Here is a 12,008-nt window from a genome sequence, read left to right as displayed (position 1 = left end):
GCTGTGTAATATTCCATAGTAAGTGTGTACCACATTTTTAAAATCCAGTCCACCATTGATGGGCACCTGGGTTGATTCTATTATTTTGGCTGTGGTGAATAGTGCTGTGGCAAACATTTAAAACACATGTCTTTTTGATAGAACAATATATTTTCCCTTGAGGATTCAATCAGTAATGGGATGCTTGGACAAATGATAGTTCTTTTTTTCGTTCTTTGGTAAATCTCCAAACTACTTTTCACAAAGATGGATGTATCACGTTACTGGACTTCAAGTTATGCTAGAAGTCTGCAGTAACCACAACAGGAAGGTACTGGTACAAAATACAGACACATAGCCCAAGGGAACAGAATAGAGAACCCCAAAATAAAGCCACACACCTACAACCAACTGACACTCAACAAAATCAACAACAACCAAAAAAAAAGAAATAAGGAAAGGATTGTTTATTCAATACATGTATTTCTTGCTTAAACTGTGCTGAGGAATCATGATGGAGTCTTCTCCTCCCCATCTCCCTGTCTTACCCTTTGATTAGAAATAGTTCTGAAGGAATCCTCTTAACTATTTCCTGGAATGCTGTTCTTCAACTGACTAAAACTGCTTTAACAGTTAATTTTTTCTTAAGGTGGTAATTCACTTCTGCTTTTTGATATTCTCTGAGCAAAGACTGATACAGATGTAGTCTCAGGTTGTAGTAGAATATGCATGATAGTACAGAAGAAATATGCCCAGAAAAACAGTTAATAAAAGGCAAAAAAGAAGAGAGAGAGAGACTGTAATGTGTTCAACTATGAAGGTTTTAAAAAAGTCAGAAATTAACTCTCATTTAATATGTTCAATACTAGAAAAAACTCATATTTGCAAGTAAAGGGGTAGTTCTTTGAATCATCCCTAAATCTTTTTTTTTTTTTTTTTTTTTTTTGTGAGGGGGTGTCTCGCTTTCTCCCCGGGGCTGGGGTTTTGTCTGGGGTTCCTCGCCACTCCGCCTCCCGGGTTCACGCCATTCTCCGGCCTCAGCCTCCCGAGTAGCTGGGACTACAGACGCCCGCCACCTCGCCCGGCTAGTTTTTTGTATTTCTTAATAGAGACGGGGTTTCACCATGTTAGCCAGGATGGTCTCGATCTCCTGACCTCGTGATCCGCCCGTCTCGGCCTCCCAAAGTGCTGGGATTACAGGCTTGAGCCACCGCGCCCGGCCTCATCCCTAAATCTTAACATCACTGAGTGAATGATTTCACCCCAAACTCATTTTCTCTGCACCATACCAGGACTTCATTGTGCACACCATGCATCCTAGATTTTCTTCAGGGTGTCATGAGCCATTTGCCAAGTGCTTCATTTTGGATGGCCGTCTTACCTTTTCAAGGAGTCTGTGAACTACTGAGGGTCTAGGGTTGATTTCTTTGTCTTAAATACTTTTGCAAAGCGTAGAAACATGCAAGTTCTGTTCATGGATTGGTCAGTAGTAAACTGTGGAATTTGGGAAAAGTTTCTTATCACACTACACTGTCACTGTCAAAACTAGCTGTCTTCCCCCATCTGTCCTGCTGAACTCTAAATTACTTGAAGTCAGACACCTGCTGTAACTTACATCGCATCCCCAAAGCAGAAAGCCCAGCAAATTATTTTGCTATTTTTAAAAATGGCACAAAATAAATTTTTGTTCAAGAAAGTAATTAATAACATTGCTCTGTTTGTAAGTCTGATTTTCCTTTTTTTTTAATTTTTATATTTTATTTTACTTTAAGTTCTGGGAAAGAAAGGTGCCGATAGCCAGTTCTGGTCTGACAGATTAAGTCGAACACTCCAAATTCCTTAGTCGCTCTAAGTTCCAATCCCTGTTTCTTCAGTGTGGGAGAAAACTGAGGACAAATTTTCATTTTTCTAACAGATTTATTAGCTCAAAAAAAGTTTATGATTCAGCAGACATCATTCCAAAAACCTTTACAGAAGAATCTCTTCACTTCCTATGAGAAAAAGAAATTTAAAAAAAGTAAACATAGGAAAACATTTTGTTAAAGACATGCAAGTTATAAAGTTATATCACCAATGGGAACATATACAATTTTAAAAGGAAAGACCACATGCTATGTTTAAATATACCCTGCTAAGGTGAAGGAGAGAAACATCTAAAAGTGAGGGTTCATAGTCTTACAGCCACTTGTGGACCAAAGTCAGCTGAATCTCAGAAGGGGTCTAAATGAAAAACTTTGGGAGAAGAGGAACGTGCTCTGCACTGACCAGAAGAAAGGCATTACTTCAGTATTTTCTGTATATCATATTATGGCTTGATTATCCCTTATCTGAAATGCATGCTACCAGAAATATTTCAAATTTCAGATATTTTTGTATATTGGAATTCAGCAGTATACTTATTGGTTTAGCATCCCCAATCCAAAAACCTATAATTTGAAATGTTTCAATAAACATTTCCTTTGAATATCATGCAGGCGCTCACACAGTGTTGGATTTTAGAGCATTTCAAAATTCAAATTTTTGGATTAATGATTCTGAGCCTGTAGACCTAGAGTTGTTGACTAAAATGGACTGTCAGTACCCTTTCCTCAGCCTTCCCACACTCCCGACCATACAGATGTACCTGCCCACAGACATTCATACAATTTCCTTATTTTAATGTCCTGGGAAGAGGTAGAAACATCTTGTCAAAGTCACTCTTTCAGTGGTGGGCATCTGCACTCTACCACCTGGCTGCTCAAATGAAAGTCGAACCTAAAAGAGTAAGGAAAGTCTGTAGCCCGTTTTTTTTGCTGAGTTTTTTTTTTTCAAGAGCTTCTTGAGTTGTGCTAAAGAACTACAACAACTATAGCAAAATAAGTGGCAAAAACAAAAAGTACTTCCATCTGCAACAAGTATAGCCATATATGTGTGTAAGCATTGAATGACCCTCCTCAGGGCATTTTAAATCTGCTGCTGGATCTAATAGCCATGAGAGACACAGGTAATTAGAGTCCATTCATTTGTCTCTGAAGGGCAGGAGCGGGTGAAACTAAATGATTGTTTTCTCAAGGCCGTGGGTGTCATTACAGGTTGGATCTGGCTCCCAGGTTTGTCCACTCTCTAAAGAACTCCAAAACTCTTTTGAAAAAAAAGGGTATCATTGGAAGATAAACATGTCTGGATCTGCTTTCTATGCTTCCAATTGCAATAGTCAAGCATTCAGGGAAGTAGAGTGAAAATAGCATCGTCTAGAGTCCTACCTTGCGGAAAATTTCCTCCACATCACAGGAACAAGCATATTCTTGTATATGTTCAATGAGTCTTATAATAAAAACAGAGCCCTTTGTGGGATGTCTCCAAGAAACGTTATCTGTTGATAAAGCACATTTCAAATCTCAAGACTAGCTCTTGCCTGAAGAAAGAGAAGAAACCCTAATATTTCTACTCCAGCTGAGTGATGTTTGAAATCATAAATTTAGTAGCAAATAAGGAAAAGGCAGAATGCGGTAGAGGGGAGTGATTGGGATTTGGAAACAAAATATCTAAATGTACATTTCCAAAGTGGTATTACTGACTGTGATTTAAGTTAATTATGCATTCTGATATTTAATAGACTCAGCTGTACAGGGGATGGTAATAATTCCATACACAAGTGGTATCTGAGGTCACACAAGTGTTTGAGATAACCCAGGATATGCAATACTCAGTCTACAGGTAATTATATTAAATTCTTAATTTATATACTTCATAAAAAATTAATCAAAATTAAATAACATTGACAGTAAGATATTTACACACAAAAAGTTAACTATAAAAATCATAAAACAGAACAAAAGTAGAAATCTAGAAGGAGTAGATAAGGAAATGAGTGTATTATATTGGAGAGAAAAAGTTCTTATGAAGAAGAGAAATATTAAAGAAAAGCAATATTAATTTACTGCATAGTAGACACAGAAGTAATGAAGGCATAAAATTATACAAAGGAAGGCATAAGAGAAAAGCAGCAGCAATAATTCTGTGTATAATGACAGACACATTCTTTAATGACACATTTCAGCCAGTTATAATGGTCATAAAGTATATATTGATAATAAAATTCTATTTAGAAACACAGTCATCTCAGCTAAATGAAGGCTTTCACTGAGACTTGTTCTAGTAAAAGGAAGTAAGTGAAAGATACGGTGGAGACAGGTGTCTCTGCAAATGTTTTGTGAAATTAAGGAAGTAGATAATTATTTTTCTTCAGGAGAGCACTATGATGTGGTTGGGATTGGCACAGCAGAATGTGGAGATAGGTTTAACATGGAAGTTATAGATAACTAAATTGGAGTTTCTGACAGTCATCTGGAAGGGAGGAGTAAGGAAAGTGAAAGAAAAGAAGGACACATAAATCAGCCAGATTGATGACGAGAAGCCAGGGGCCTGCAAAGAGCTACTTAGAGAGTGGTGAATGTCATGTGGAAGGCTGGGATCAAAAGATACTAAGTAACAGTTCTGTCTAATGTTAAACTCTGCTATAGGTACTCAGGCTGAAAATGTATGGTGTTTTTGGGTGCTGTCATTGTTTCTGATCATTAGGAAAAAAATTATTGAGTTCTACATCAGGGCATGTTCAACACAATACAGAACCAAACCTCTTCTGAAAGAAGATATCTCGTTTTAGAAAATATTTTAGAAAACTTAACTATTTGAGCAGAGGCAGGGCCTTTGGGCTAGAGGTGACCAAGTGAATGCGAGTCCTTTCAGGAAACTGTCAAACATGGTGAATGAAAGGATTTAAATAATTTTTATCTAAATCTCACTTAGAAAAGTAACTGAATTAAGTTATCAAATAAATGCATTTTAAATAATAGCAGGTCTTTAATGTGTGCTTTATTTTGTGTCATTTCCAATATTTCAAACATATTAATTTATTAAATCCTTAGAAAAATAGTATTTATATTCACATATTAGTGAGCAATTCAAGGAAAGCCCAAGGAGGAACTAGTGGAGTTGTTTTACAAAGTACTAAATGTCTGGGTCAGTCAATAATAGCAAGAGTCTTACTCCAAAGAATACATTTAGAAAAGTTCAAATATATTCTGTCTTGTATGCTTCATGCTTCCAGGTAAAACCCACTTAAATTTAGAGCCCTAAAGTGCCTTGCTTGCTCTTCTACTTTTCGGAACCTTGCTACTACTCTTCTCCTATAAGTATTTGATGTCTGGGCAAATTGGACGAATGAACGATCTCAACATGGTGGAGTTTTCTACGGAGAGGCAGATTCTGATGTGCTACAGCACATACTGTCTTCCATTTAATTCTCTGTTATCGCTCAAATTGCCAAAAATATTTTGAAACATAGATGACTTCTCTAACTAGTAATGCATTGAATAGATATGTAAAATTGATCTCTTGGATAAAGGGAATTGTGTGTATAACTTGGAACAAAGCTTGAGTTGGTCTTGAGTTGTTAATCATCACCTCTAGTGGGTGACTGTCACTTTTTGTATTGATAGCCCCAACAAAGATGTCCTGCGTAGAAACCTGTTACCTGGTGTGGAAGAGCAGAAAGCAATAAAATCCTTCTCTATGTGGGCTTTCTTAACAGCATCATCCTCAAACTCTTCTGTAGTTGGTAAGGATATTTTTCTAGAAACTCCTGCTGAATCTTTTAACCACACCACACCATGGTTCTCTGGAAAGACACAATTTGATTTGTTACTACCTATCAATGGCTGAGAAGATGATGTTTCCCTCCTAGCCTCTGTTCAATGATATTTATTAATGTGTTTGCTCTATCATTAATTTACATGCAAATACACACATACATTTCAGTTACAATCTTTTCAACAATATTTATCTTTTCTAACCATCAAACAAATTGTAAAAATTTCCACACATCAAAGTCTCAAGCTTGAATATAGAACAAATATCTACTAACCAGCCATTCAATTCACAGAAGCTGCAATCTGGAATACTGACAGTACGTGTTATTTGACATTAAAAGACAAACAAAAAGAAACCAAAAATTCCTGGATGCATACAGAGTAAGATAGTATTTGAATGTCTGGTGTTCTCAAAGGCATCAGCACTCACCACCACGGCAGGCCTGGATGATGATCACCTTCGGTTTGTCCTTCAAACTTGGGCAGTTCCTGGTATTCAACATTTCAAAGATTGCATTGAGTTGTAATACATCTGGGACTTGCTCAGAGTATTTCTTCCCACAAATGCCTTCCCGAATACCATGAGACATGAACACCAGGAAGGTGCTGTCAGATGTCTTGTGCTCTGGGCGGTGTGCAAATGCCTCCAGCTCTGTAGTCATTTCCTGAAAGAGACCATACCGCTGATTTTCAACTATGTAATTAACTATCATGGTACCTTGGAAAGCCAATAAATAAATACTTAAGCAGTTTCTTAAGGGATTCCATGACAAACAATGGGGTGCCAAAAAAAATTTTAGTCTTAATTTCAAGAAAGGTGAAGGAAAGTGTTATAGGAAGTCATCCAGAGAGTTATCTTGTAGAGAGGCAGTAGCATTACTGAGTCAATAAAACATTTCCCAATTCAGTTATACCAGGCTTGTGCTGAATGACTTTTATGTTACAAGGGACCATGTAGTATCCAGCACTCTCTCAAGGCAAGTTTGTATTTTACATTATCAAGAGATTACATTTCTTGGTCTTATAACCAAGCTTTCTAATATTATTTAGTTATACGAAGGGCATGACCATTGTTTCTGTTGTATAATAGAACTTACCGAAGCTGTGAGATTTTTTCTCACATGTACGTTGTACCCCAGATTTTGTAGCAGCATTGTCGTGCCTGTGATGTCAACCTCAGCTCCAGTTCTTCTAGGAAGAGTGTCAAATTCTTCATTGCAGATAACGAGAGCAAGACGTGTGCGGCCTGACTTGACCATTATTGGATAAATCTGTAGGAAATGTAATTTGAATGAACAGCCTTGTTCTCTCCAATTAAATATTTCCATTGTTGGTTTATGACAGCTTCCCCTTCCTTAGTCCTATCAAAATACCAAACCCCATGAACCATACATTGAAAAGGGGGAACAGAATTGAATGCTGCTTCAGGAGTATGCATGAACATTGCAAATGCCCAGATGGCAGCTGAGCTGCTGACTTCATGGTTCTTGATAGGTAGGATTTTGAAAGATGCACGAGCTTTGAAGCAAAAATACTGAATTCTAAAGCTGATTGTTCCAATTTCTGATTGTTTTTCTTTGAGAAAAATATTTAACAATACCATGTCTTAGCTTCTTGATCTCTAAAATGGGTTATGTTTAAGGTAAAAGATTATGTATTATCATGTGCAAAATGCTTAGAACAATGCCCACTCATAAAAAGCATTCAATAGCTGCCATCGCTGATGTGATTTACCCAGGAAGTGGATCCAATTTGGATCTCTTTCTATAAACCTTGGATTCTAAGATATAGAAATCCTTTATGTAAGAGGATCAGAAGTATGATTCTCCAGAACTGCTCAATGAAGTTGACTCTAAGAATAAGCCACTGCATTTCAGAACTGCCTCAAGTGTATCTTTCACCCCACTCTATCCTTGTGTTCTGAGCATGGCACCTCTGCCGGCTTTTCTTTCCATATCCTTTGAGCTTCTTCTTGGGAGCAAAGCTTGACATTCCCTTTTGAGCCTGAGGATGTGGGCATAGCTGGGTTGTCCTGCATTGCCAGAGAAGCTGCAAGAGACAAAGAACATCATGAACAGTGGCATCCCTGTTCGTTCTGCTTTGTGTTTCTTACAGCCTCACCTACGGATGAAGCCAACAGAAGAGGAAATGCATTCTGAGGAGGACAATCCTGAGCTACATCATTAACACAGCTGAGTGAGTTTGCTCCTAATGGAGCACATTTCAAGCCAGAGATTTCCGGGTATGCATTACAAGTATCTTCTTTCATATTTCAGGATCAGCCTTTCTACAAACATTTTAGATACTAACATAGAAAGGGAAAATTTCAAGTCTGTGCCTGATAAAACACTCAGAAAACAAACAATGTGTGAGATAAAATAGTTAGAATATAAACTTTTTTCAAAATATTCAAACCCTAAGATAAAATTTAATGGGAGGTCTTAATTAAATCTACTAAAATATTTTTTAAAATATATGTTTTTTTATTATTTATTTACTTAATATACATGGTAGTAAGCACAAGGAATATTTTTTAATGAATCTTTATCCTGTCCTTCAGGATCTCTTCCTTCTATGTATACATATGAAATGACATTAATATTGAATATATGAACTAGAATGAAGATACAATGATAAATGTTAAAATCAAAGGACACACTAGATGGATTCATAGCACTAAATATTCATTGCACAGACACATGAGGAAATGTTTTCACAAAGTTTATGTGAGAAAATCCTTGAGGCTTTTATTTCATCACAGGTTCCACACAACCCGACAATGTGATGTCCTTGTTAAAGAAATTAATGTAACCTTTGTTTTAAAATAGAAATAAGTTTTCTAGATATGTGGAGGATCTTTTAGAAACTATTAAGGCAAAAAATAATATTTAATTCTAAAAACAAATTTGAAAAACGATTATACAATCAGTTAGATAAACAAAGGCAGCATGAAATGTGTTGATGTGGAAAAGAACTAATTAGACATATTGGAGAAAATTATAGAATAATCTTTGTTGGATAAAATGTGGGATTCCTTCATAAAGAAGTGTGAAAACAATAGAAAAAACTAAATGTAAGTAGTTATAGGTTATTTTTGAGCTATTTTTTCATAGTAAAGAATACAGTATTTATTTATACATTGAATATCCCATGCTGTGAAATGTTTAAGAAAATATTCGTGATATCCTACCTTAATAAATTCAGTAGAGTAATATCTGAACTTGATAAATAATTTGCATTCCTAACCTCTAAATTGCTTTCAAATGTAAGTTTCTTTTTTTTTTTTAAGAGTGCACTAAGGGAATAGCAGTTTTTTAACAAAATAATAGAAGTAGAAATAGAGAGACGGTTCCAAATTTGAGAAAAGCCTGTATAAAACTTGGCCATGGCTTGAGTATTAGAGGTGCATGAGAAGAAAGCGTCCCATATGAGTTTCAAGTTCCTGCTTTGAACAACTGGTGATGGTGGCACCAATAATCAAGTTACACAAAACCGGAAGAGAAGCAGGGTGTGGAAGTACGGCATGTGTTTAGCTCTGGGAAAGTTTAGAATAAGGTGTCTCTGGGAGATGGGAGTGAATATTTCAGTAGGCTTAAATAATGAAGTTTGGTACTTATTTGGGTAATCAGGATTTGAGACACAGATTCAGAATTTTCAATATAAACAAGGATAGTGAAGCATTGGGAACAGTTTCTACAAAAGCAGAGTAGATTACAAAAAGAAAATTGTATGACCTATCTATGAGAATTCCTAATAGCCCATTTACCCATGGTTTATCCTACAAAATTAATGTCAAGGAAGATGGGGGTCAAAGAATGCTCTTCCTTTAAAAACAGCATTACCTGGAAAGGAAGAAAGTACTCCTTGAGAGTCTTGCATATTAAGGGAATTTCCAGATGTTTGATCTATGAAAAGATAAAGGATATTGAATTAGTCACTTATCGTCTCTGGAAAACTGTACCCCAATCTGTAAAACACTCCCCACTAAAAATTTCTCCCATAACACTGACTGACTGACATTAAATATGGTTCAAGATGTTCTTTAATTTAGAGAGTGGTGGGAGGTAAAAAATGAAAGAGGCATTGATAGAAAAACACGTGTTTATTACATATAGATGAAAACAGAAACATCTGCAATGTCTACTTAGACAGGCATAACCTTTCCCTAACCCTTAGAACAAAAGGCTTTTGCTTTCAAAGAACATCTACCTCTGAAGGTGGCTTTAGGAAGTGCCACAAAGACCATTGACTGGGAATTCACCAGAACTCTCATCCTCACCACGTGGTAGGTCCAAGTGGTCATGAGATTTGGCCAGATCAGTTCCTGAGCCCTGTATTGGGCTTGAGGAGGGTTGCAAGTGGAGAATTTCCAGGCCTCACAGCATGATCCACCCCCTGGTAACAGGCAAACGGGTGATCTTACTCAAAGAAAATACAAGCAGGCAACTGGAGGAATGAGGCCACTAGAAATCTTTACTTTTCTATACGTTCAATGGGTTCTCTGAGTGTATCGCCATCACTAAAATATATTTTATTCTTTTGGGAGGGTAAAATTTTAGAGAAAAGTTATAAAAAGTATTTGATTATAAACCTTAAAGCTTCATGTGGCTTTACAACTACATCAGTGCCTACGGACCCCTTGCACTCAATAAAAGTAAGTCCACAAGTAAATATTTTGCCTTGCCAGGAACACTGGAACCCATAGCATGAAGCTTTTCAGATGGTTCTCATGAGCTTCAGCAAAGGAACTACCACATACTCAGAACAGGAAATGAATAATCAGAAGAGGGCCACTGAGGATGAAGGAAAAGAATCAAAGGAGAGTCAAAGCACATGCAATAGGGACCCTGCTACAGAAATATGGCCCTGAAGCCAGAGATAAGAAAGTTTTCTTCAAATTAACAGGACTAGTAAAGAAATTAAATGTTAGGCATGAAGACAGGCCCTAGGTGAACTTGAGTGTGAGTCACTGACCCTTACCTGCTGAAAGTCCCAGCGTCCCTGCCAGGTACCTATCTTCTTCACAAATGTATGTGATGCAAATTTGGGATGCCTGTGCCCCTTTGCGAATAACAGAGTCAATCACAGCTCGGGCCTTATCCATAACTGTAGGATTTTCACGTTTTACTTTCTCCATCTCTTCCTGGTTCAGCACCCTTGTCTGTAATAATTCATCCAGTAAGCCATTTATTGTACCTTCACCCGTGGAATGGATAAACAGCTTTCTCTTCTCCTTCAGGACCTTGTCTGTTTGGAGCACAAAGATTTCTCACATCATAAAGACAGCCTCATGTTCCTCTCATGTAATCAACAGAAAGTGACCTCATTTAGATTTCATCAGTGAAATGTCCCCCTCCTCACAGTTGGGTAATCCATCTTCTTACTATATCGCTGCCCTACTTGTTTCCCTCAATAGTCTCCATACGTGTGCATGGAGTGGCCTGAAGACTGAGTTTACCATTTTCACATTAGTCCCTGGAAAGTGAAGATCATCCTCTTATGTCCTTTGTTTATTTAACTCTGAATAATAAAGTAATGAAGCAGAAATAGCCCATTTCATTTAGGAATCACTGCTGCTAGTGCTCCTCCTGTGCCAATTCTGTACCCTCTGTCAGACTTTCGACATGTAAGAGTTTAATTAAGATTGCAAAATGACAGCAGGCTGCCCCTAAAGCCTCAGTACCTTTCTGGGCTTGCCTTTCCTTTCTAAAGGCTGCAAGAATCTTCTAGTTCCTTCTCTCCTCCCTCTCCTCCCTCTCCCCTCTTTTCCTCACTTCTGCTCAGGTAAACTTCCACAGATACGAATTATGGTTTCCAGAAGAACCAGCTCTTTCCACAACTCTTTCTTCCCAGCAGAGTTGGAAAAGTAAAAGACTCACCAGCCATGGCTTTTCTCTCCTCCCTTCTTGTGTGGCTGAAACTGAAAGTATGCTTCGTCTTCCTTTTTGGCAGGGCCTGTACATGTATTGGGAAACACTTACTGCACATGCATATGCATGTCTTTATTTTTCTTTCCATTAAAGAATCAGAACTGTAGCCTACATTAGGTAGTGTATCCATGGGAAATTTTCTTCACCAGCCCTTGGATAGATCAGGGTAGGAGGGGAATGGGGCTTGGAGAATAAGACAGGATTGAAAAAGTATATGTACAATTAAATTCACACAATGAAGAGTTTCTCAATCATTAGAAAGCTTGACAGAGAAAAGTAACACAACCTTTGGATTATGTGAACCACTGTTCCCCTGACCCCACCTCACAGCTCTTGGGAAAGTTGTGGGTAGTGTATGTCCCTGTGAAACATTTTTGCTTTAAGGGAAATGGAAACATTTTTCACCAGAATTAAAGCTTTTCTTATTTAAGGTTCTTTTCACATTGCTTTTTCTTTTCTTTCCTTTTCT

The 12,008-nt window shown here is 37.4% G+C and overlaps 1 protein-coding gene across 5 annotated transcripts; it reads right to left on the bottom strand.

Moving 5' to 3' along the window:
* Positions 1–1,709: 1,709 nt before the first annotated feature.
* CASP1 (caspase 1) lies at positions 1,710–11,971 on the bottom strand. 5 transcript variants are annotated; one of them, XM_003910619.5, is made up of 10 exons: positions 11,489–11,971; positions 10,590–10,856; positions 9,452–9,514; positions 7,543–7,658; positions 6,707–6,880; positions 6,040–6,274; positions 5,495–5,638; positions 3,222–3,331; positions 2,603–2,733; positions 1,710–1,970 (listed from the first exon to the last, which is right to left on the bottom strand). In XM_003910619.5, the coding sequence occupies exons 1-9, from the start codon at positions 11,667–11,669 to the stop codon at positions 2,635–2,637; spliced, it is 1,389 nt and encodes a 462-aa protein (XP_003910668.4). In that variant the 5' UTR covers positions 11,670–11,971; the 3' UTR covers positions 1,710–1,970; positions 2,603–2,634. The 5 variants fall into 5 exon arrangements, with proteins under 5 accessions (XP_003910668.4, XP_009185444.3, XP_009185446.1 ...); XM_009187180.4 differs by having other exon boundaries at positions 2,623–2,733; XM_009187182.4 differs by lacking the exon at positions 11,489–11,971 and adding an exon at positions 11,384–11,463.
* Positions 11,972–12,008: the final 37 nt, after the last annotated feature.

This window comes from Papio anubis, chromosome 12, assembly GCF_008728515.1.
Source record: "Papio anubis isolate 15944 chromosome 12, Panubis1.0, whole genome shotgun sequence".
Classification (NCBI taxonomy): Eukaryota; Metazoa; Chordata; class Mammalia; order Primates; family Cercopithecidae; genus Papio; species Papio anubis.
This window is presented reverse-complemented; position numbering and strand designations above follow the sequence as displayed.